The 24,232-nt window shown below is 32.4% G+C and overlaps 1 protein-coding gene across 9 annotated transcripts in view; it reads right to left on the bottom strand.

Annotated features, from left to right (window-relative positions):
• LOC126971831 (guanine nucleotide exchange factor DBS-like) overlaps positions 1 to 24,232 on the bottom strand; it is a 186,873-nt gene that overhangs the window by 15,216 nt on the left and 147,425 nt on the right. Inside the window, exon 1 of one of the 9 annotated variants that reach the window (XM_050818272.1) lies at positions 19,892 to 20,108. The exons of 7 other annotated variants lie outside the window; for them this stretch is intronic. In XM_050818272.1, the coding sequence (XP_050674229.1) occupies positions 19,892 to 20,080 (189 nt within the window). In that variant the 5' untranslated portion in view covers positions 20,081 to 20,108. Of the gene's footprint in view, positions 1 to 2,803; positions 2,971 to 19,891; positions 20,109 to 24,232 lie in introns of those variants that run through there. One more of the 9 variants, XM_050818274.1, reaches the window with a different exon arrangement.

Raw genomic sequence — 24,232 nt, 5'->3', positions numbered from 1 at the left:
GGAACTTTTTGGTATGGGAAAATCGTATGGGTTCGCGTCACCGACATGCTCATGACTGTTGCACGCGATACATAAATAATTAGAAATACAAATAAATGTAGTTAAACACTTTTTGGATTGGTATAATCTCGTGAGTTCGCGACACCGAAATGCTTAAAGCAGTATACCTGTAGCTATACAGCTGACGTATTGTGCAACATTAGTACTGTGTATATCTTATAAGTGAAATTGAATGGATTTAGTGAAAAGTTCACTGAGCATTGTTGAAAAAAATTGAAAATTTATAAATAGAAATTAATAATATAATTGTTTTTGAGCATAATGAAATTTAAAATTTTAATATTAAAAGTTTTCACTTCTATCGGCAGTCTCTACAACAGATAATTTTTTAGTTTATTATTTAAATAAAGGCATAGGATAGTTCTATATTTGTGTCGAATAGATAATTTATATGCCTAGACTCTACATAGAGCCTCTTTTTATTAGGCAACACATGACAAAAGACCAGGTTTGTTACTTTAGTGTGCGTGACAAGCTACGTCATAACTCGCGATATACGTATGCCACTTTCTTAAAGTGTACGTGTGTTGCTGAAAATAGAGGTTAACAGATCGCCGCTATTTTGTCGGCGTGTTCACAGCTGTTACAGTCTATCAAGACATATAAATTATCTAAGATTATTAAGATATATTTAACAACATAAAATTGAATAAAATTTAAAGACTCCTTTAATAAGAACATCGTTAAGGCATATATTTGATACAAAAAATTGAAATTTGTTCTGTGTGTTAAAAGGAAACTAGGAAGTAGCTATTAGGCTATGTTAATATTTATTTATTTATTTATTAGATTTATTGACAATCACTTACAATAATACACACAAATATAAAAAGTTGAACTAAAAATTAGGAACTAAATGTAGTGATTACTTACAAATAAACACAGCATACACAGAAATAATTAATTTTAAGTATTATATAGAATAAGTAACGAATTAAACGGTTTTTTTTACTAATAAATGAGTAGGTTACAATGTGTCAATGTGTGTCGATCCTGAAACGGCTGGGCTAGCATTGTGACTAGGCTCTCTACCATCTGCTTGCGTAGGGTCCTAGAATACTTCGGCCACATCGCCAGAAGGGATGAAGACAACCTGGAGAGACTGATGGTAACAGGGAAGGTGGAGGGAAGAAGACCAAGAGGAAGGAGCCCCATGTGATGGGCCGATCAGATTCGCACTGCCCTTGAAACCACTGTCCACGACGCTTTACACTCTGCTTCCGACAGGGGCAGATGGCGGCAAATAATACGCAACAAAGTACTCTGTCGAGATGATCACGACCCTCAGCACTGAGGAAACCGACGTGAGGAGGAGGAGGTTACAATGTTATACACAGTTACATTAATTTTCCAATTATAAGATTATTAAAGATTACCAATGTTGGTGTTCGCGGAATTTGGCATTTGGAATATCATGTATAATATAATATATACATTTAGTACAACATATGAGTTATACAAATGATATATACAAATGATTTAAGTTTTATTTAGTGTTAATTCCGCCAATATTTGACTGAAATGTGTCATGTCTCGTACCGGATTTTGGCGAGACAACACGTCCTGAGGATGCCTCGTGTAGGGGCGAAACACGTGTCGAATTGTTTAAAAACAAATATTGGCGAACTTAACACTAAATAAAACTTAAATCATTTGTATAATTATGGATTTCCGCAAAGTAACGCCTACTTCAATAAATTTCCACAACATATCTATAATAAGCATCGTTAAAGGCAATAAAAGTAAAACATAAATAACATATTACAAATTTATATTATCATTCAAATAGATTAAATCAATTCGACCGATAAGCATCGCGTTACATTAAATATTTCTTGGTTTACTTGCTCTTGGTATTTATATTTTCTCTACACGGTATCTATACCGTGAAAATATAAATAACCGATTTTTATTAGCATAGTCTAACAACCGCTTCTACAATATGTTACTTTAATATATTGATTAACGGACGTTTTCAATAACGTATCTCTAGTTACGGATATATTACTGTCACCGTTTAATGACAAGATCTTATGTATCCATAGTTATGTCCAATATAGCTATAGTCCAATGCTTTAAGTCGATAGGTTATTGAAATGTAATTAAACGTAAAAGGGTAGATTTGCCGTCCTCTAGTAAGTTAAACTAAAGATATATATGTTATTGAAAACGGCCGTAAAATGTTATCGTTGACAGTTGGGATTTCATTAGGCCTATCATAGGCCGAGGTTATTAAGAATTTAAATATCGAAAGCTTCAACATCTAAACGTTGTTAATAAGTCTTTGTTCTCTTTATTGTAATCTATAAAACTTTCGCAGCTCGACCACGTTTATATATTTCCGTTACAATACCGTTAAAACATTTTATAAGCTGCAGGCATGCGATATCAAAATTGTAATTTGCAATGTAGGTTACTTTGAGTGCTGCTTTACTTAGAGTGGGCTTCACGAATATGTTCATTAAACTCAGATTAAAATGTTACATTTATAACTGTATTAAGAACGTTCCAATTTTATTGCCAACAGCCACATCTTAAGTTTAGTCTACGGTTTCCTTTTCGGATTTGTGTAGCGTATAGAACTTATTGTATAAATTGAATTTTTTATGGGATTTAGTTTCACCTACTCTTAAATTGCATAATATGTACTTTGAGTTTATTGAAATATATGAATAAACATATAACCTTGTTACAATAATTAATAATAACTGCTTTTTCCTAGTACATTATGTTAATAACTTACATGAATATGCTGCTCAGAGAAATCCTTAACAATTTTGTAACCAGTTTTCAATACCACATTGATCGTATCCATTGTAAGAACTAATTATGATCACACTAGAGACTGGAGCACTATTTGAGTGTATAATCTGTGTTTAGAGCGCACATGGTGAGTGTTTTGAGCGCGAACAAGGAACTGAATACTTGTTCGGGGTTTAAAGGGACGAGGCTCTACGTTGGGACTTGGGATGGTAAAAAAAGTGGATGCCGCTGACTTCACGACGATGTTCATGCGATGGTTGCTCTACTTAGTGCATAATATATTTTTCTATTGTTATGAACTCAAAATAAAATGTTAATTCTTTAACTAAAAATACTTCTAGTATATTAATTAGATACTTAAAATCGTAATTAAAGTAATTTTTGTTTCATATTGTACATACCTATAAAAGAAATAAAATAAATGATACCGTAAAATATTCACAGCCATATTTCTTTGCAAATGTTATCGTTTCACCGTTAGTACGGGAGTTTACCAATATACTTTTTGGAAATCTCGTGAATTCGAGTCACTGAAATGCTTATAGCAGTATATCTGTAGCTATACAGCTGACGTATTGTGCAACATTAGTGCTGTGTATATCTTATAAGTGAACAGATTTAGTGAAAAGTTCATTGTTGCAATAGTGTTTTTGTTTGATTTATATAATTCTTTAAATTGAAATTAATAATTTAATTGTTTTTCAACATTATGAAATTTCAAATTTTATAAGAAAAGTTCTAAGTTTTGACCTCTACTGGCAGTCTCTATAACTCTACATTTTTTTATTACTTAAGAAGTGATTTTAAAATCATATTAAGAATATTTATAAATTAGACATCACCGAACTTAAAAATCAGTCATCGACGTCAGGTCCAGAAGTAGCATAGATATCCTTAGCATGATTCAATGTAAGTTGTCAAAAATAATTAAATAAAGTTGTAGAGCAACATCCGCATTGTACACATTCCTGTACGGAAAGGGCGCAGTGAAGTTGTAAGTAGAGTCGGTACTCGGCACTCGGCAGTGTGGTCACGTACCGCCGGCGATGTGTGCGTGCGTTCTTGTGTGTTGTTTATTAATGCCTTGTTGATGTGGAGCACCGTGCACACCTGCGGGTTCCGTACAATTGTGCCCCAGAGGCTACACGCTAGCTGTCTGACGATCGCGCCCGCTATTTTCAATTTAAAAAAATGTGTATGTACTTATGTACGCAAGAAGTCATACTTCTTTGATCACATTTTGAGCATTTAATTAATTAATTAATTTACAAAAAAATACCCACTCAATTGACTACTTTCTCATATATACATATCATAAAAGTAGGGGTGTTTTTTTACATTTAAGTCGGTTCGATTCCCAGACGAGGCAAGTAATTTTTAGAAAATCTTTGAATGCAGAATTACTAAATTTTAAAAATAACATAAAGTCTTCTTTCAGTAAAATATCCTATCTACGATATTTAAGGTACTTTCCCTTCACGTCCCATAACTTTGGGACACCCTGTATAAGTAATTAATTATTTTGTAATGTATAATGTATTTTGTATAATTTACACGTCATAAATATGGCAAACATGTACTTTAAATTTATGTTACATCAATATATCATGTTTATGCAAATAAACACTTTCGGCCTTACAAATAAACTTGGTATAAAGTTATTCCTGAGATAACACCAAGAATATGCATAATATGTATTTACAAATAGAAATTTTGCTTACAATTGGTTTATAAGAACGTTACAACCTTTCCCGGGTTAATTTGTGGGGCTTCTTGACATTAAGAAAAATTGACATGTTGTCAGCGATATACAATGCATATTCTTTGTTTATTCTCAGGTATAACTTTATGTCAAGTTTATTTGTAAGGCCGTTTGACTTTGGGGAAAATAACTGCGTCTTATTGATAAGCTTCGGATTCTTGTCTCACGGTTTCTAGTCGCTAATGTTTGTTCTATTGAATACGATCTGAAACTAAATCTAACTGATTTAGTTTCAGATCGTATTCATATCAACGAATACTGAATCGGCTTAAAACTTATGATTGAATTAATAAAGACGAAACTTTTCAAAAGATTCACAATTTCTGATGTGTATCTCAAAATGGAACTATATTACGATAGTGAAAATATATCTGTTTAGTTATATCTAAGTAATAATTGTTACAAACTAGCGTCTATAACAATATTACTTTTTATCTTATGTTTTGAGTACTATCATTTATTAATACATAATTATTGTATTTAATAATCGAAGCACTTGTGGCTGTATCGCGACGGCCGCCATCTTGAAGGTACCTGAAAATAACTACTAACTAATATGCTGAGAAGCAAACCTTTTTGGGACAAAACACTGCAAACATCAGCTTATTATGTTGATATAGAATAGGCCTTACTTTAGTTTTATCTTTGGTTCTTAATGTATTTTAGTTTTAAGTAGATTAAGCATGTATATTATATACGTAATTATTTCAAATCAAATCAAATCAACTTTATTTGCAAGATAAGGTAATAATAAGATGTTGTTGGCTTATAATTAACAGCTGCTCTTATCCTAACCCATAAGGCATGCAAACTTATAGTGGAATACATAGTCAGTTCACGTTTTAATTTCTGTAACAATTATAATATACTGTACTATACTAAAAAAAGATGTACATCCCAAGCAAACTTAGATTAACATCAATCATACAATAGTTATTATTTCATAGGATTATTCATTTTAATTTATAATATAATGTCATTAGCTACACAATGATATTGAGTTCAGTCGAAGTTAATTTTTATTATTTAGTATTTTATCGTCAAGAAAATCTTTAGATTTAATTTAGATAAGATTTTCATATTATTTGTTATTATATTTTGTAAATGTTTACCTGTATTTGTAGTGTTTGTTCCAAATAAATATATACTTACTTACTAATTTTAATTAAAAATATCTGTTTAAAATCTGTTTCGAACAGCAGTATAAGGTTCACTTCCTTGAACTTGTTTGAATCACCAGCTGTGCAGTGTTGTTAGTCGTGAGATAACGCACGTGTCTTTGAAAGCGTCGCATCTGCCGTGAAACTTTAGTATACATTACCTATAGAATACAGCAACAGGCATTGTGTGTTCACTATTGTGTTGTAGAATTCATCTCCGCTTTATACAATAAAACTGTTTCTTTTAAAAAACATTGTTAACACTTAATGAATATAAATTGATGAATCTTTTTGTTTCCAACTGATTCGTAACCAGCATTTTTAACACTAACCCCCTTATTCATAATAGTCCGCTAACTTAAAACAGCCGCTAAGGAGTGTTTTTTCTCATTCTGACTTAGGTCAATAGAAGAAGACAGAGTGAGAATTAGCAATGCTTAAAGTTAGCAGACTATTATGAATAAGGGGGTAAATGAATACTATATTGATGAATCTTTTTGTTTCTCAATACAGTGTATTAAATACCTACCTACTAACCTAACCTAACACTGTTTTTAAACCAACATTTTTAACACTAAATTAATACTATATTGATGAATCTTTTTGTTTCTCAATACAGTGTATTAAATACCTACCTACTAACCTAACCTAACACTGTTTTTAAACCAACATTTTTAACACTAAATGAATACTATATTGATGAATCTTTTTGTTTCTCAATACAGTGTATTAAATACCTACCTACTAACCTAACCTAACACTGTTTTTAAACCAACATTTTTAACACTAAATTAATACTATATTGATGAATCTTTTTGTTTCTCAATACAGTGTATTAAATACCTACCTACTAACCTAACCTAACACTGTTTTTAAACCAACATTTTTAACACTAAATGAATACTATATTGATGAATCTTTTTGTTTCTCAATACAGTGTATTAAATACCTACCTACTAACCTAACCTAACACTGTTTTTAAACCAACATTTTTAACACTAAATTAATACTATATTGATGAATCTTTTTGTTTCTCAATACAGTGTATTAAATACCTACCTACTAACCTAACCTAACACTGTTTTTAAACCAACATTTTTAACACTAAATTAATACTATATTGATGAATCTTTTTGTTTCTCAATACAGTGTATTAAATACCTACCTACTAACCTAACCTAACACTGTTTTTAAACCAACATTTTTAACACTAAATGAATACTATATTGATGAATCTTTTTGTTTCTCAATACAGTGTATTAAATACCTACCTACTAACCTAACCTAACACTGTTTTTAAACCAACATTTTTAACACTAAATTAATACTATATTGATGAATCTTTTTGTTTCTCAATACAGTGTATTAAATACCTACCTACTAACCTAACCTAACACTGTTTTTAAACCAACATTTTTAACACTAAATGAATACTATATTGATGAATCTTTTTGTTTCTCAATACAGTGTATTAAATACCTACCTACTAACCTAACCTAACACTGTTTTTAAACCAACATTTTTAACACTAAATTAATACTATATTGATGAATCTTTTTGTTTCTCAATACAGTGTATTAAATACCTACCTACTAACCTAACCTAACACTGTTTTTAAACCAACATTTTTAACACTAAATGAATACTATATTGATGAATCTTTTTGTTTCTCAATACAGTGTATTAAATACCTACCTACTAACCTAACCTAACACTGTTTTTAAACCAACATTTTTAACACTAAATTAATACTATATTGATGAATCTTTTTGTTTCTCAATACAGTGTATTAAATACCTACCTACTAACCTAACCTAACACTGTTTTTAAACCAACATTTTTAACACTAAATGAATACTATATTGATGAATCTTTTTGTTTCTCAATACAGTGTATTAAATACCTACCTACTAACCTAACCTAACACTGTTTTTAAACCAACATTTTTAACACTAAATTAATACTATATTGATGAATCTTTTTGTTTCTCAATACAGTGTATTAAATACCTACCTACTAACCTAACCTAACACTGTTTTTAAACCAACATTTTTAACACTAAATGAATACTATATTGATGAATCTTTTTGTTTCTCAATACAGTGTATTAAATACCTACCTACTAACCTAACCTAACACTGTTTTTAAACCAACATTTTTAACACTAAATGAATACTATATTGATGAATCTTTTTGTTTCTCAATACAGTGTATTAAATACCTACCTACTAACCTAACCTAACACTGTTTTTAAACCAACATTTTTAACACTAAATTAATACTATATTGATGAATCTTTTTGTTTCTCAATACAGTGTATTAAATACCTACCTACTAACCTAACCTAACACTGTTTTTAAACCAACATTTTTAACACTAAATGAATACTATATTGATGAATCTTTTTGTTTCTCAATACAGTGTATTAAATACCTACCTACTAACCTAACCTAACACTGTTTTTAAACCAACATTTTTAACACTAAATTAATACTATATTGATGAATCTTTTTGTTTCTCAATACAGTGTATTAAATACCTACCTACTAACCTAACCTAACACTGTTTTTAAACCAACATTTTTAACACTAAATGAATACTATATTGATGAATCTTTTTGTTTCTCAATACAGTGTATTAAATACCTACCTACTAACCTAACCTAACACTGTTTTTAAACCAACATTTTTAACACTAAATTAATACTATATTGATGAATCTTTTTGTTTCTCAATACAGTGTATTAAATACCTACCTACTAACCTAACCTAACACTGTTTTTAAACCAACATTTTTAACACTAAATTAATACTATATTGATGAATCTTTTTGTTTCTCAATACAGTGTATTAAATACCTACCTACTAACCTAACCTAACACTGTTTTTAAACCAACATTTTTAACACTAAATGAATACTATATTGATGAATCTTTTTGTTTCTCAATACAGTGTATTAAATACCTACCTACTAACCTAACCTAACACTGTTTTTAAACCAACATTTTTAACACTAAATTAATACTATATTGATGAATCTTTTTGTTTCTCAATACAGTGTATTAAATACCTACCTACTAACCTAACCTAACACTGTTTTTAAACCAACATTTTTAACACTAAATGAATACTATATTGATGAATCTTTTTGTTTCTCAATACAGTGTATTAAATACCTACCTACTAACCTAACCTAACACTGTTTTTAAACCAACATTTTTAACACTAAATTAATACTATATTGATGAATCTTTTTGTTTCTCAATACAGTGTATTAAATACCTACCTACTAACCTAACCTAACACTGTTTTTAAACCAACATTTTTAACACTAAATTAATACTATATTGATGAATCTTTTTGTTTCTCAATACAGTGTATTAAATACCTACCTACTAACCTAACCTAACACTGTTTTTAAACCAACATTTTTAACACTAAATTAATACTATATTGATGAATCTTTTTGTTTCTCAATACAGTGTATTAAATACCTACCTACTAACCTAACCTAACACTGTTTTTAAACCAACATTTTTAACACTAAATGAATACTATATTGATGAATCTTTTTGTTTCTCAATACAGTGTATTAAATACCTACCTACTAACCTAACCTAACACTGTTTTTAAACCAACATTTTTAACACTAAATTAATACTATATTGATGAATCTTTTTGTTTCTCAATACAGTGTATTAAATACCTACCTACTAACCTAACCTAACACTGTTTTTAAACCAACATTTTTAACACTAAATGAATACTATATTGATGAATCTTTTTGTTTCTCAATACAGTGTATTAAATACCTACCTACTAACCTAACCTAACACTGTTTTTAAACCAACATTTTTAACACTAAATTAATACTATATTGATGAATCTTTTTGTTTCTCAATACAGTGTATTAAATACCTACCTACTAACCTAACCTAACACTGTTTTTAAACCAACATTTTTAACACTAAATTAATACTATATTGATGAATCTTTTTGTTTCTCAATACAGTGTATTAAATACCTACCTACTAACCTAACCTAACACTGTTTTTAAACCAACATTTTTAACACTAAATTAATACTATATTGATGAATCTTTTTGTTTCTCAATACAGTGTATTAAATACCTACCTACTAACCTAACCTAACACTGTTTTTAAACCAACATTTTTAACACTAAATTAATACTATATTGATGAATCTTTTTGTTTCTCAATACAGTGTATTAAATACCTACCTACTAACCTAACCTAACACTGTTTTTAAACCAACATTTTTAACACTAAATGAATACTATATTGATGAATCTTTTTGTTTCTCAATACAGTGTATTAAATACCTACCTACTAACCTAACCTAACACTGTTTTTAAACCAACATTTTTAACACTAAATTAATACTATATTGATGAATCTTTTTGTTTCTCAATACAGTGTATTAAATACCTACCTACTAACCTAACCTAACACTGTTTTTAAACCAACATTTTTAACACTAAATTAATACTATATTGATGAATCTTTTTGTTTCTCAATACAGTGTATTAAATACCTACCTACTAACCTAACCTAACACTGTTTTTAAACCAACATTTTTAACACTAAATTAATACTATATTGATGAATCTTTTTGTTTCTCAATACAGTGTATTAAATACCTAACTACTAACCTAACCTAACACTGTTTTTAAACCAACATTTTTAACACTAAATGAATACTATATTGATGAATCTTTTTGTTTCTCAATACAGTGTATTAAATACCTACCTACTAACCTAACCTAACACTGTTTTTAAACCAACATTTTTAACACTAAATTAATACTATATTGATGAATCTTTTTCTTTCTTAAGTTCATTGGTGAAAACAACATGAAAGTTGTTTTTGAGTTTATCGCGAACAGACAGACAGACAGATGCGGCGGAGGACTTCGGTTTATAAAATGTAGTGATTTTAATGATTTGTAAATTTTTTCAATGGCGATGCTGTATTCAATTATGTACTAGTGGTCAGCTCTCTGTTGCCGTTGAAATCTGTTTTAGAATCCCAGATCCAACCAGGAATGGGACCCACAACCCGCTGGTCGGTAATCACAGACCTTGTCTGATAAAAATTTGAAACTTAACTTATATAGTGCAAGATCCCAGGGCAACTAGACTTCACCGAATTTTCTGACGAACGAAATGTGAACAATTGGGCAGTATTAGTATGTACTACGATCGCATGCCTACCTGCTATAGCTTGCTCAGACAGCCAATTTCCATGAATCAGGTAATCAAGGTACATAAAAACATTTGGAACATAAGTGTTGGAAGGGGTAGACCTAGGCGGACGTTTCAAGATCAAATCAGGGACGTCTTGAAAAAAGGCCAGGTCAAGAGTACCCTAAACCAGAGAGCATGTATGAAAGGAATAATGAAAGTGGACGAAGCGAAACAAGTATGTAAGGATCGTAGCAAGTGGAAAGAAGTGGTCTCTGCCTACCCCTACGGGAAAGAGGCGTGATTATATGTATGTATAAAAACATTACTTCATGTAAATTCTCAAAGCTGATTTTTAAGTATATTTTAGACACATCGTTTAAAATTACAAATGAAATTTTACACAGAGATAGAATTGAGCTTGGAAAATGACATAGGCTACCTTAAATTGCAAAAAAATAAATGTCGGGATACAAATAGGGGGTGGAAGTTTGTATGGGACTTCGTTATTTTCAGAGATAAAACCATAAACTTTGTATTGAGGCCACTTTGAAATTTTGACCGACATGGGGCTGAAAGACGAGATTCACAATGAAATACTATTAAAGAGACTGTCCACAATAACAGGGAAGAGCGCCACCGTATGCGGAAAGAGCAGATTCTGTGTGTATTATTTTTATTTGCATAGTAACCTAAAAAATTAAAGTGTTGCCCAAAATAACTATTCCACGCAGACGAAGTCGCGACTAAAAGCTAGTCCTTCATATTTCAAATTAAAATTTTACCACAGACACTAAGCATCATTAACATATTTTTTCACAATAAAAGAGATCAAACAATGTTTTACTTCAGACTAAACTTGAGACACAAGTGTATTTCACCCCATCCGGGAGCTACATCCTCTCCTCAATGCACTTCCTGCTTAATTATGCACATTTGAGAACCTAAAAGCATATTCTTAATTTAACTTAAAAACCGGTAACACGACTCGTTAACATGAACTAGAAATTTTACAGAAGAGTAAGAACATTTTTTTTATGACAAAAAGGGACGAGACGAGCAGTACGTTTAGCTGATGGTAATTGGTACGCCCTGCCCGTTACAGTGCCTCACAGTATTCTTGTAAAACCCAAAAATTGTAAAAACTAATTGAACTAGTCTCGGTAATAGAACTACAACGAGTAATTGTTTTTATTTTTAATTTAACGTACTGTCGACAGGGCGCCTTGTGTTTTTATTATTTAACTACTAACTTGATTTTTTGTTTATGACAGTAAGGGACGAAAGGAGCAGGACTTTCGGCTGATGGTAATTGGTATTAAAACGCAGTGCCGCTCAAGATTCTTGAAAAACCCAAAAATTCTGAGCGGCACCACAACTGCGCTCGACACCTAAGATGTTAGGTCTCATTTGCCCAGTAATTTCACTAGCTTAAAGGCATAAAAGGTATTTATTTTCTCAAAATTGATTCCTTTAGAATTCTTTTTGATGTCATTTCTTATACTACTAGATACTACTACCGCTTCGGAAACAAATGGCGCTCTGAGAGAGAAGAAGCGGCGCAAGAAACTCTCCCAGCATTCTTTTTTTGCGCTCTTTTCAATACTACGCGCTACGGCGTCCTTCAGACCGAAACACAGTAATGCTTACACATTACTGCTTCACGGCAGAAATCACATTAGAATTTCTACATTCACTCTGCTAACATTAACCTATATTATGACGTTGTACGTAATGCTCATCAATACCAAGCTCTTGAAGTATTAATCCCAGCTTAAAGCTCTGTTCAAACAGAGGCGAATAACGCGACTCGGGACGGAAGTCGCTCGCGCCAATTGTGTCAGCTAACTTGTATGGATGTGTTCAAATTAACGCAAGTAGTCGTTCAAGTTGAAGCGAAACAAGAGCGGGACACCCGGTGGGATTGTTTAGTCTTATAATGCATGATGTTTCTCCACTAAAGAACCAAAAATGACACGCGGGAAGTCGCGTCAGTTTGAGAGGCTAACGGCCGTTCCCAATATACTATCTACAGATAGAGATAAATTACTACCTTCTACTGTCAGTAATTAGCTGTCAATAATCTGAAACTGTCCCAATAAACCCGATAAGTCATTCTTATCGCCTTATATTGGGACGCATGAATTGCAATTTATATACAAACTTCTATCGCTGATACGACGTATAGTCGTCCGATTGACAGACAGCGTGTACGGATAAGGTGAGTTACCGTCGATAAGTTTATTGAGACAATTAAAAAAAATCTCAAGCAAGAGATAGACTGAATATTGGGAACGGCCGTAAGCGAGCGAGGGAATTGCTCTAAAACGCGTCCTGCGCGTTATTCGCCTCAGTTTGAACAGACCTTAACGAGGTATTAACTAGGTAGAGGTAGATACTATAAGTTGTAAGTACAAGTAGCGGAGTTAACGGGAAAGTCTTGGTGTTCAGTTACACAGTTACTGTTCTCCTGTTTTTACTAACGTGTTCGCATTGTAAGCTCAAGTTCATAGTTCGCTATGTCATATTGGTTTTCGCGTTATATATGAAAATCATGAGAATTAATATAATATCAGAAAATATTATAATATACTAGCTGACCCAGCAAACGTTGAATTAACCATATAAAGTAATAAAAAAATCAATAATTAAAATTTTTGGGTTATAAAAAATAGCTGACGACCGAATCTCAGACCTGTATTCGATTACCATCTTGCAACCCTATACTATAGCGCATTTGTGGATGGAACAGAATAATATAAAAAGCGCGATACAAAAATAGTTGTAGATCGCAGAAAGGCGAAAATTTGATGTTGTATGTATGTTTGTAATCATTATAAAAAAAATATATATTTACGGGGTCACCCCTATCATTTAGGGTTATAAAAAATATATGTTGGCCGATTCTCAGACCTACCTACCCAATGCACACTTTTAGCCGTTTCGGAGGAGTTTGGTAACAAACACCGGGACACGAGAATTTTAAATATTAGATTATCTTACTAGCTGACTCGACAGACGCTGTTCTGTCAATAGAAAAAAAATGATGTAAGTATTCGGGAACAATGTAGTCTAAAGCTATCGGACATGTGTAATGAAAGTTAATGAGTTTAAAATGAAAAAAAAAAACGTATTTATGAATGATTTTGTAATATGTAGTAATATAATGATAAGGATTAATATCGTATTTGTGTATACAGATTTTACATTACCACTTTATAATTGGCTATTTTTTAAATTAAGTATTAAAATGGATGTAGTGTGTTATCCTTACAAGATAGATATATGCCATTGCGGACTTTTTTAAAGGCCTATATAAGATACACAATTCCACCATTCTTTGTTTTGTTATATTTCAAAGGGTTAAGACAGCGTTATCTTAAAAGCTCCCAGACGGCTAATTTTTCCGATACATCCTACAAATATCGTTGATGCATACAAATATGTAAACAAAAACTTAACAAATTATACACCGAAACCTTCTTCGAGAACCACACTATCCATTGGAGAAATTAGCATGAAAATTGTAGTAGTTTTTGAGTTTTGAGTGACAGTGATTACATTTTTTGTACAGTACTCTACATACACCAGTGGGAGGCTCCTTTGCGCAGGATGCCGGCTAGATTAAGGGTACCACAACGGCGCCTATTTCTGCCGTGAAAAAGTTATGTGTAAACATTACTGTGTTTCGGTCTAAAGGGCGCCGCAGCTAGTGAAGTTACTGGGGAAATGTGACTTCTTATGTCTCAAGGTGACGAGCGCAATTGTCGTGCCGCTCAGAATTTTCGGGTTTTTCAAGAATCCTGAGCGGCACTGCATTGTAATGGACAGGGCGTATCAATTACGATCCGCTGAACGTCCTGCTCGTCACATCTCTTATTGTCATAAAAAAATACACTTATTTACTATTACTCTTCATAACATGAGCTATATGTCATTGAAAATCTTATAGGAATCGTTTCAGAAATATTAAAAGTTGATTTCAGGTCATGAAGCCGAAACACTTTTATACAATAGTGCTTATTATATTATCAATAACATAACCTGAACCAAAGTCAAAGTACTTTATTTGCCAGAAAAATTCACAAGTAAAGTTTTTACAAATTTAAGAGCAGGCACATGTTTCGTCATGTCTTGACAGACATGCAAATATTTTTGTGGTTTCGCTTCACAATGTTATAAACATAACACAATCAATAAGAACGGCTACATTTAATTTGACCAACGTAAAGCCATACCTAAATGACCTAATAATACACAATTACAATAATTAATGAAATGCTAAGAGATAATGTAGTAAAAATAATCACAAAAAATAATTTAAATATTATATTATTGTTAAAAATAGTATGAGTGAGAGTTAACACTTCGTTTGGTAATATTCGTTTATTGAGTAAAAACAATATTTATTTAACAGTGTTAATAATTTAAATCTATTTAACACTGCCTCCTCTCTTATTTCTTTTGGTAATTTATTCAATATTTTTACAGCATTACAGTATTTTTGGTACATATGGTTCTAATGTGGGGTTCTCGAAGTCTAGTAGGATCACGCGATGGAAACAAAGAACAGTCGCCCAGCCGAGAGTTAACAAATAAACTAGCCTCTAGTACGAGTATATATCGGTAACAGTAAGTATGTTTAAATTTAAAAATAGTGGTCTGCAACTATCGAAGGGAACTATACCAGCCACAGCTCTTATGCATCTGTTTTGAGCCAGTAATATTTTGTTTATGTTTGTGGAGTTACCCCATAGCAAGATACCATATCTTGTAATAGATGCTATATAGCCGTGATAGGCAATGATTGCAAATGGAATGATGCGATTCTTTCCACATGAACGAGTTTATGGTGATTGGATAATGTAATTCCACAGCATTTCAAATTATTACTACCCGGTTACATTATCTCTGGACTGGACGTTGATGACGTCACATCGTCGCTTTGGTACGGTGTGCAAAACAAGCATCACTAAGATATTATTATTAAATAAACTATAATTAATTTTGTTAGAATTATAGATTGATGTAAAGGTGTTGTGTTATGATGCTGATTATTATTATTATAATGATGAAAAATCAATGCAAGAATCTGGGTAAAGTAAAAAAAGATTATATTTTTCTCATAGAACTATTATAGCGACGCAGAACAATTGACAACAAAAGTTAAAACATAACAATGAAAATTTCAAAAACAAAGCAGTGATAGCACGAAACGATCACGATATATAACTGTAATGAAACTGTAAACCGTACTGACGCAACAGGAAAGAAACGGGGGTGAAAGGGGAACGGGAGGGGGCTTCACGTACCAGCGACATCCAGAGATAATGTAGACATGCAGTATGAGTGATCACCTCTGTTTAAAATCACAAACAAATTAGTGTTTCACATATTGAGAGACAGTCAAAAAAAGTGTGTGTGTACTTATATATGCACGCAAGAAGTTATACATCTTTGGCCTAACAAAGAAAATCCTTAAAACTATTTATTCCTCGTTGCTATTCTACGTTTGTAGAAAGAACAATCTTGCAACAATGGCTTTGACAATTAATTATTAAATAACGAATACGGCTGCACGGGCTTGAACCCTTTGCCTATCCGCAAATAAAAATAATAATGGACGAACACACCAAAAAAAAACGAATGTCGCAAACGTCAGAAAATTTTAGGAACCAACTTCAACCTGTTACTTTTATGTTACAGTGATGCGCGCGCATCTTAAAATTTCACTCTCATAATTTTTTCATAACGCGCCTAAAGAAGTATAACTTCAAAAAATGTTATTTTTAAAATATAAAACAGAAGGGTTGAGCTCTGTTTATACAGATGTTATTTAATATGTCTGGACTTTGTATTAGATTGTGTTACTTCGTGGTTAAAATGTATGCATTATGTATCTAATTATCAAGTGTATATTTAATGTAATGGCTGCAGTAATCGTAATATTTTGTCGAGAATTGTTTACATTTGGTAGTTAATGTTAACTCAATAACAAATTACTTTTAACACTTAATAGAGGTTAACGACCGGGACAGGCGTTGTAGATAACTAACAGATAACAGATTGAATAATATAGGTTAGATTACTTTATATCTACTAGTTGCTGCCTCCTACGTCATTTATTTATTTATTAGGTTTATTTACAATCACATACAATAATACACACAAATAAAGAAAAGTAGAACTAAAAACTAGGAACTAAATGTAGTGATTACTTACAAATAAACACAGCATGCACAGAAGTGATTAATTTTAGGTATTATATACAATAAGTTACAATTTTTTTTTTTTAAATTAATAAATGAGTTTTAAACAGTTACATCAATTTTTCAATTATAACCTTATTAGAGATGCAAATGGTCTGGCGGAATTTGGCTAAGGAATCAGCAAATATATCAATATCAGCTATGCTATAAGAATTTAAAATTTTACATAATCCAGGGACTAGGGAATTGGTACCTAGGATCGTTCGAAAAACGCAAAACTTAAAAAAATAACATGTTATAACCAAAACATTATGTTTATTGCTTTTCAAAATACCCTCCTTTACATTTTAAACAGCTGATCGAACGCTATCACTGCCTCTTCGGAATTGGTAAAAGTGAAACTTCTCATAAAATTTTTGATTTCGGGAAACTTTTAGTGTGCCCCATGCATTCAATGATAAGAATATATTTGTACAGTTTTTAATTTTCTAAGATTTTATTTTAATACTAGCTGACCCAGCAAACGTTGTATTGCCGATATTAAAATCGCGATACAGTAACTGTTGATCGTAGATGGGTGAACATTTGAAGTTGTATGTATTTTTTAATGCTGACTCATAATTCAACAAATATAAAAAAAAATGTCAAAAAAATTTTGCCACCCTTAACATTTAGGGGGATGAAAAATAGATGATGTCCGATTCACAGACCTACCCAATATGCACACAAAATTTCATGAGAATCGGTCGAGCCGTTTCGAAGGAGTTTAACTAAACACCGCGACATGAGAATTTTATATATTAGATATTGTATAGATAACAACTAATGAGGAATCGAATACGCGATCTGATTTTCGCAATAGTAGATACATAACATAATATGCAAATAATTAATTAGCATAAACACAAAAAAATCTTTAAGTGTTATAATGGTGATTAGAATAAATGTCGTAACAGGCCTATTACAAAACGTATCCCATAACATAAAATGAAAAAGTATGTCGATTTTAGAAATTTTGTTAAAAGCATCATTAGTTTGGCAATATTCTGGTCTTAATTGTTGTCGAATACATAAAAACATTGCGTCATAATTATTTTACGTATAAATTTTTGTATTTATTTTTATTATTTTAAATTTTACCAGGCTCCTTTGCACGGTACAACGGCGACTATTTCTGACGTGAAGCAGTAATGTGTAAGCATTATTGTGTTTCGGTCTGAAGGGCGCCGTAGCTAGTGAAATTACTGGGCAAATGAGACTTAACATCTTATGTCTCAAGGTGACGAGCGCAATGGTAGTGCCGCTCAGAATTTTTGGGATTTCAAGAACTATGAGCGGCACTGCATTGTAATGGGCAGGGCGTATCAATTACCATCAGTACTACCTACTCTAACTATTCCAAAATATTCAAAAATGGACAACGTTAATGTTCAAGTTTTCACTCGTGCCGGCACTCCCGGAGTGCAACCCGTTATTTTTTGACATTGTTTTTCGCAAATGTGTTCAGTAATGGGTAACTGATAATCCAGTTTTTTGGTTTTAATATAATAACAATATAAAGGTGTATATAAAATATTATAATATAGTTGGGCCTCGATTGACCATTTTGAAAACGGATAAAGAAATACCTTACGGAACCCATCGCCTCTCTACTATGCATTATATGAATTTTACTATTAAAATTATGTAAAGATTTAAACTTTTTTTTTTATGAAAATCAGGGACGAGATGAGCAGGACGTTCGGCTGAGTGACGCTCAGGATTCTTGAAAAACCCAAAAAATCTGAGCGGCACTATAATTGCGCTCGTCACCTTGAGACGTAACATGTTAAGTCTCATTTGCCCTGTAATTTCACTAGCTACGGCGCCCTTCAGACCGAAACACAGTTATATTTACACATGACTGCTTCACGGCAGAAATAGGCGCCGTTGTGGTTCCCATAATCTAGCCGGCATAATGTGTAAAGGAGCCTCCCACTGGTACGATACTAGTAATCAAAACCAATTAATTACAACATGCAGGGCTTTACTTAAATGGTGATGTCGTAAAAGTGCTGAAACAGACTGTTTGTTGAAGGACGACGATAGATTTATTTCAGATTAAATGTTAAATAAACAAGCCTGTTAGTCACGGATTACTTAACACACAAAGACATAGACAGAGCTTAGATAATTTATACATCTGGATAGACTGTCACAGCTGTGAACAAAAAATTAAATCTTTAACCAAAATTTATGATCGATGCGGGACTTGAGCACGCGAACTCTAGATTCTCAACTAATAAAAATAATTTGTATAATAATTCCCAGGATACCAATAAAAAAAAATAACAAATTGTTTAGCTGTGAACACGTCGAAAAAAATAGCATCGAACTGTTAGCCTCTATTTTAAGTGACTAACGTAAAGTATAGTCACAACCTGAGAGTTGAACAAAGCATACAAGATTTTTGAACTTACGTAAAGTTCTCACTCGAACGGTTGGCTCAGTTGGAAAGAACGCTCACACGGAACGTGAGAGGTCGCGGGTTCGAGTCCCGCATCATTCATCAATTTTGTTTTTACATTTTATTTGTATAATTAATCGCAGAAGTTTTCGCTTTAAAATAAAAGCTGTCACGCACACTTAAGTAATAAATATGGCATTCTGTCATGAGTTAAGGCAAAACAGAGGTTCTATCTAGACGTATAAATCTATTTATGAGACAAAGTATTCGATCCGTTAATCAACTCACTGATTGAAGTTTCCATGACATTTCCTCGAGCACCTGAGCCCATTGCATATGGTAACTAATAGGTCTTGAGTGCTTCTTGTCTGTGTCCAACACAGACCTCTTCCCCGAAAACACCGTTTTCTTGACAGCTCTTGAGTTTCCAATGATCGCATGTTTTAATTCTTTAATTTTTTCACTTTTTCCCACCATTTTAACACACGAGAATCGGTCAAATGTCACATGAAATTACTAATCAAATATATGATTACACATTCATATTTGGTTTAAGTTGATGATAGTGTAACAATAATCACTGAAAGACATTATTGCGGTCATTTAAAGAGGCCTTTCCGGTAACAATTTAGATAAGTTCGATTGGGATTTTATACTGTTTTGCTTAAAATATACCCTATAACCATAGATAATACAAAATTTTGCTTTATAGATAGTAAACTACAACGGGGCTCACATTAATTACACGAGTAATTTAGGAAATAGATTGAGTTCTACATTATATTTTGCGTTACTTTCATGGCATTAAGGCCGCTATCCCAAGAATTCACCAAAATAGCGCATAATTGAAACCATTTCTTGACGGTTTATATCAAGCTTATATTTTTACAAAAAATAATTATATATCTACAGAATATGAGAGCAAATTCATTTTTTATTTACATTTCTATCTTTAAATAGACATTGTGAAAAAAAATCAACAAAATACCGCTGACCTTTACAGTCGGAGCCACGCTAATCTGATAAATCTAGATAAAAATTGTACGAAAATGTATTCATTGTACACCAATACTATTTAACATGACATAGTTTTGTTAGTTTTTTTAAAGAAAATTGTATTATGTTTGTAATAAATTAAAAATGCTTAAATTCTCAGACCGTGTAAAATGTACCTATAGTTTTGTATTAAGTAAAACCGCAGCCGGTAACTGAATCCACAAAGTGGCTGTGCGAGGCAAGAAATGTCTAGCAAAAGGCGCGGTTGTAGTTTATGTAATTTACTCAAATTGGACTCCTTATACGTTATTCTCACTAACTTCAATGCCCAATATAAATTTTAAGTACATCACTAGTGTCGAGGCATATTGAATTTCTTAAATACTAGCCGATGCCCGCGACATCGTCCGCGTAGAGAAACGGTTTTTAAAAATAATAGGCAAGTTCTGATATGAAGATTATCTCATGTATTCCAGTTCCGGTTCCCGTTTTCGCTCCCGTTCCCAACATATTATATGAATCTTATTTCGAGGAAGATTGCTATAGTTATAGATCATTATACAACTTACTATAGGTATAGTTATAGCCCATCGACGTGAATTTCAGTGTTTCACAAATCCCGCGGGAACCACGGATTTTTCCGGGATATAATGTCTAGCCTATGTCCTTTCCCAAGCACTAGTCATTTCTACTACTAATTTCATCATAATCGGTTCAGTAGCTCCGGCGTTAAAGCATAAGAAACAAACTTACATTCATATTAATTATAATATTTGTAGGGAGGTAGTGATTGCTTAATATTTAATCTTGTCGTATCAATGTGGAAACCTCACAGAATTATTATTGGATGCAAAACCAAACATTATTGGATGCAGAACATAATTGAGACTTAGATAATTTATACGTCTAGATAGAGTCTCTTGCTGTTAGACAACCGATAAAACAGGCCAGGAATATTACTTTAGTGTGCTTGACAAGCCACGTCTTACACTCGCGATTTGTGACACTTTGTGTTTGTGTACGTGAATTGATCAAAGTAGAGGTTAGTTCTAAACTCAATTTTTCGACGTTTTCACAGCTGTCATGTTCAAATTCAAATATTTTTATTCAAAATAGGATGTGACATCACTTATTGAAAGTCAAAAACTACCACCCATTCCAGAACGATGCCTGCCTGCCTCAGACCTGAAAAGAATGGACGCAACAAACTCATAGTCTATCTAAATTCAAATTCAAATATTTTTATTCAAAATAGGATTTAAAATCACTTATTGAACGTCAAAAACTACCACCCATTCGAAAGAGACTGTCTCAGACTCAAGCGGGCTTTTTTTTATGTAAAATATGGATTACAATGTGATATCGTACAATAAACATTTATAATTAAAGAGCCTGAGGGTGTTCGCTTTATTCCCAGTCCGTGGTGTCATTAAGAAAATCGTTTATGCTATAATAACCTTTCCCACATAAACGTTTTTTAACAATTCTTTTAAATTTCGTAACACATTTGTTTTGTACATTTTCTGGGATCATATTGTAGAAGCATATACAAAAGACTTACTAACTCGACTCAACCGAGTAGTAGGCATAACAAGTTTATGTTTGTTCCTCGTGCTAACATTATGAATGTCACAGTTTCTAGAGAATTCCTCAATGTGCTTATGAACATACAGAACATTATCAAAAATATATTGAGAAGCAACAGTCAAAATGATAATTGCTTTAAATTTTTCTCTATCTAAACGTATAAATTTTCTAAGAATTGATATTAAAATTTTGAATGAAGAGAAGAGGTAGAGCAGAGCTAGGCACATGAAAGGCACGACTATAGATAGTAGTTTGTGGTATAATTAAATGATAATGATGACCAGCGACAAGAATCAGGCCAAACAACTCTCAAATACATTATCCGTTATTGATGAACACGATAAGGACCAACTTTCCCTAACTTATTCTATATTTATCGAAACTTAACTGCGTGAAGATGTTTACGTTCATTGTTCTGAAGCAAATTATACGTTTCATTGATCTAAATAACGTAAGCCATTTGTAAAAGAACAGCTGTTAAGTTTCTCTTTTCAAACGTCGATACCAAAGCTATTGGTTGTTTGGTAATGAGTACGGTTCGTAATTAATAGGTATGTATTTCCACCAAGCATTCTCAAAATGAAGCTATAAAATGGGTATTAATTGAAAATTAATTTCTAGATAAACTGTGACAGCTGTGAAAACATAAAAAAAAAATCGAAGTCGACAGTTAACCTCTAATTTGAATACACAAACAACACAAATGATATCAAAATCGCGATTGTAAGACGGAGCTTGTCACGCACACTAAAATAATAAATCTGGCCTGTTTATATTGGTTCCCTAAGAGCAAAAGGCTATATTTAGACGTATAAATTGTTTTTCGTATAACTGATTATATTCGATTGCCATCTTGCAACTCTATTGCGATCTGTGGATGGAACAGAATAATATAAAAATGGCGATACGAAAATAAAAAATAAAAAATATGTCAAAAAAATCAAAATAAAATTTAGGGGTGGATGACCCTTATCTTTAAGGGGTATGAAAAATAGATGTTGGCCGATTTCGAACCTACTCGATATATACACAAATTTTCAAACAAATCGGTTTAGCCGATTCGGAGGAGTTTGGTAACAAACACCGGGTCACGAGAATTTTATATATAAGATATATTTTTGACGACCCCTATAGCCCAGTGGTTAGTGACCCTGCCTACTGAGCTAGAGGTCCCAGTTTCGAATCCCGGTAGGTGCAATCATTTATATGATAAATATGAATGTTTGTTTCCGAGACTTGGATGTTTATATGTATGTTTAAGTAAGTATATTGTATTAAATATATCATTGTCTTGCACCCATAGTACAGGCTATGCCTAGTTTGGGGCAAGATAATTTGTGTAAGAGTGTATCATAGAAAATAAAAATAAAAAATTAGTATATATATATATTTATATACCACATTAGTATATTTTTTTTTATGGAATAGGAGGACATACGAGCGTACGGGTCACCTGGTGTTAAGTGATCACCGCCGCCCACATTCTCTTGCAACACCAGAGGAATCACAAGAGCGTTGCCGGCCTTTAGGAAGGTATTACCGTGTATTAGTATATATTTTCAGTTTAAAACGTCACTTGGAACATGTAACGCGTATAAGAATCACGATAGTTCATATTTATATAATCTGTGACGATAGCTACGTAAATAAGTAAGTGCCTTATGTACGTCAATACCGAGTCCCAATCCGACGTAAAAGTGATGTTGCCGGAGCATGGCACATTAATTACTGTGACCTCAATGAGCAAGGCAGACGAAACCGCAGCCTTTGCTCGAACACTCTTAAGCCTTTGAAGTAACAGTTTTCGGTATCATAAACTTATTTTGGGATTTTATACTAATATTTCGTGGTTTCTTGTGGTTTTGATGGCATAAAATCAATCGCAAATATATATATATATATATAATAATATACGCGAGCATGATAAATACAACCGAGTCCAGCGCATCGTCGAGTCTTGCCATCATACGATACCAGTGGGAGGCTCTTTTGCACGAGATGCCGGCTAGATTATGGGTACCACAACGGCGCCTATTTCTGTCGTGA

The sequence above is a fragment of the Leptidea sinapis genome, chromosome 24 (assembly GCF_905404315.1).
Source record: "Leptidea sinapis chromosome 24, ilLepSina1.1, whole genome shotgun sequence".
Classification (NCBI taxonomy): domain Eukaryota; kingdom Metazoa; phylum Arthropoda; class Insecta; order Lepidoptera; family Pieridae; genus Leptidea; species Leptidea sinapis.
Note: the sequence above shows the minus strand (reverse complement) of the source record. Positions and strands in the feature narration are given on the sequence as shown.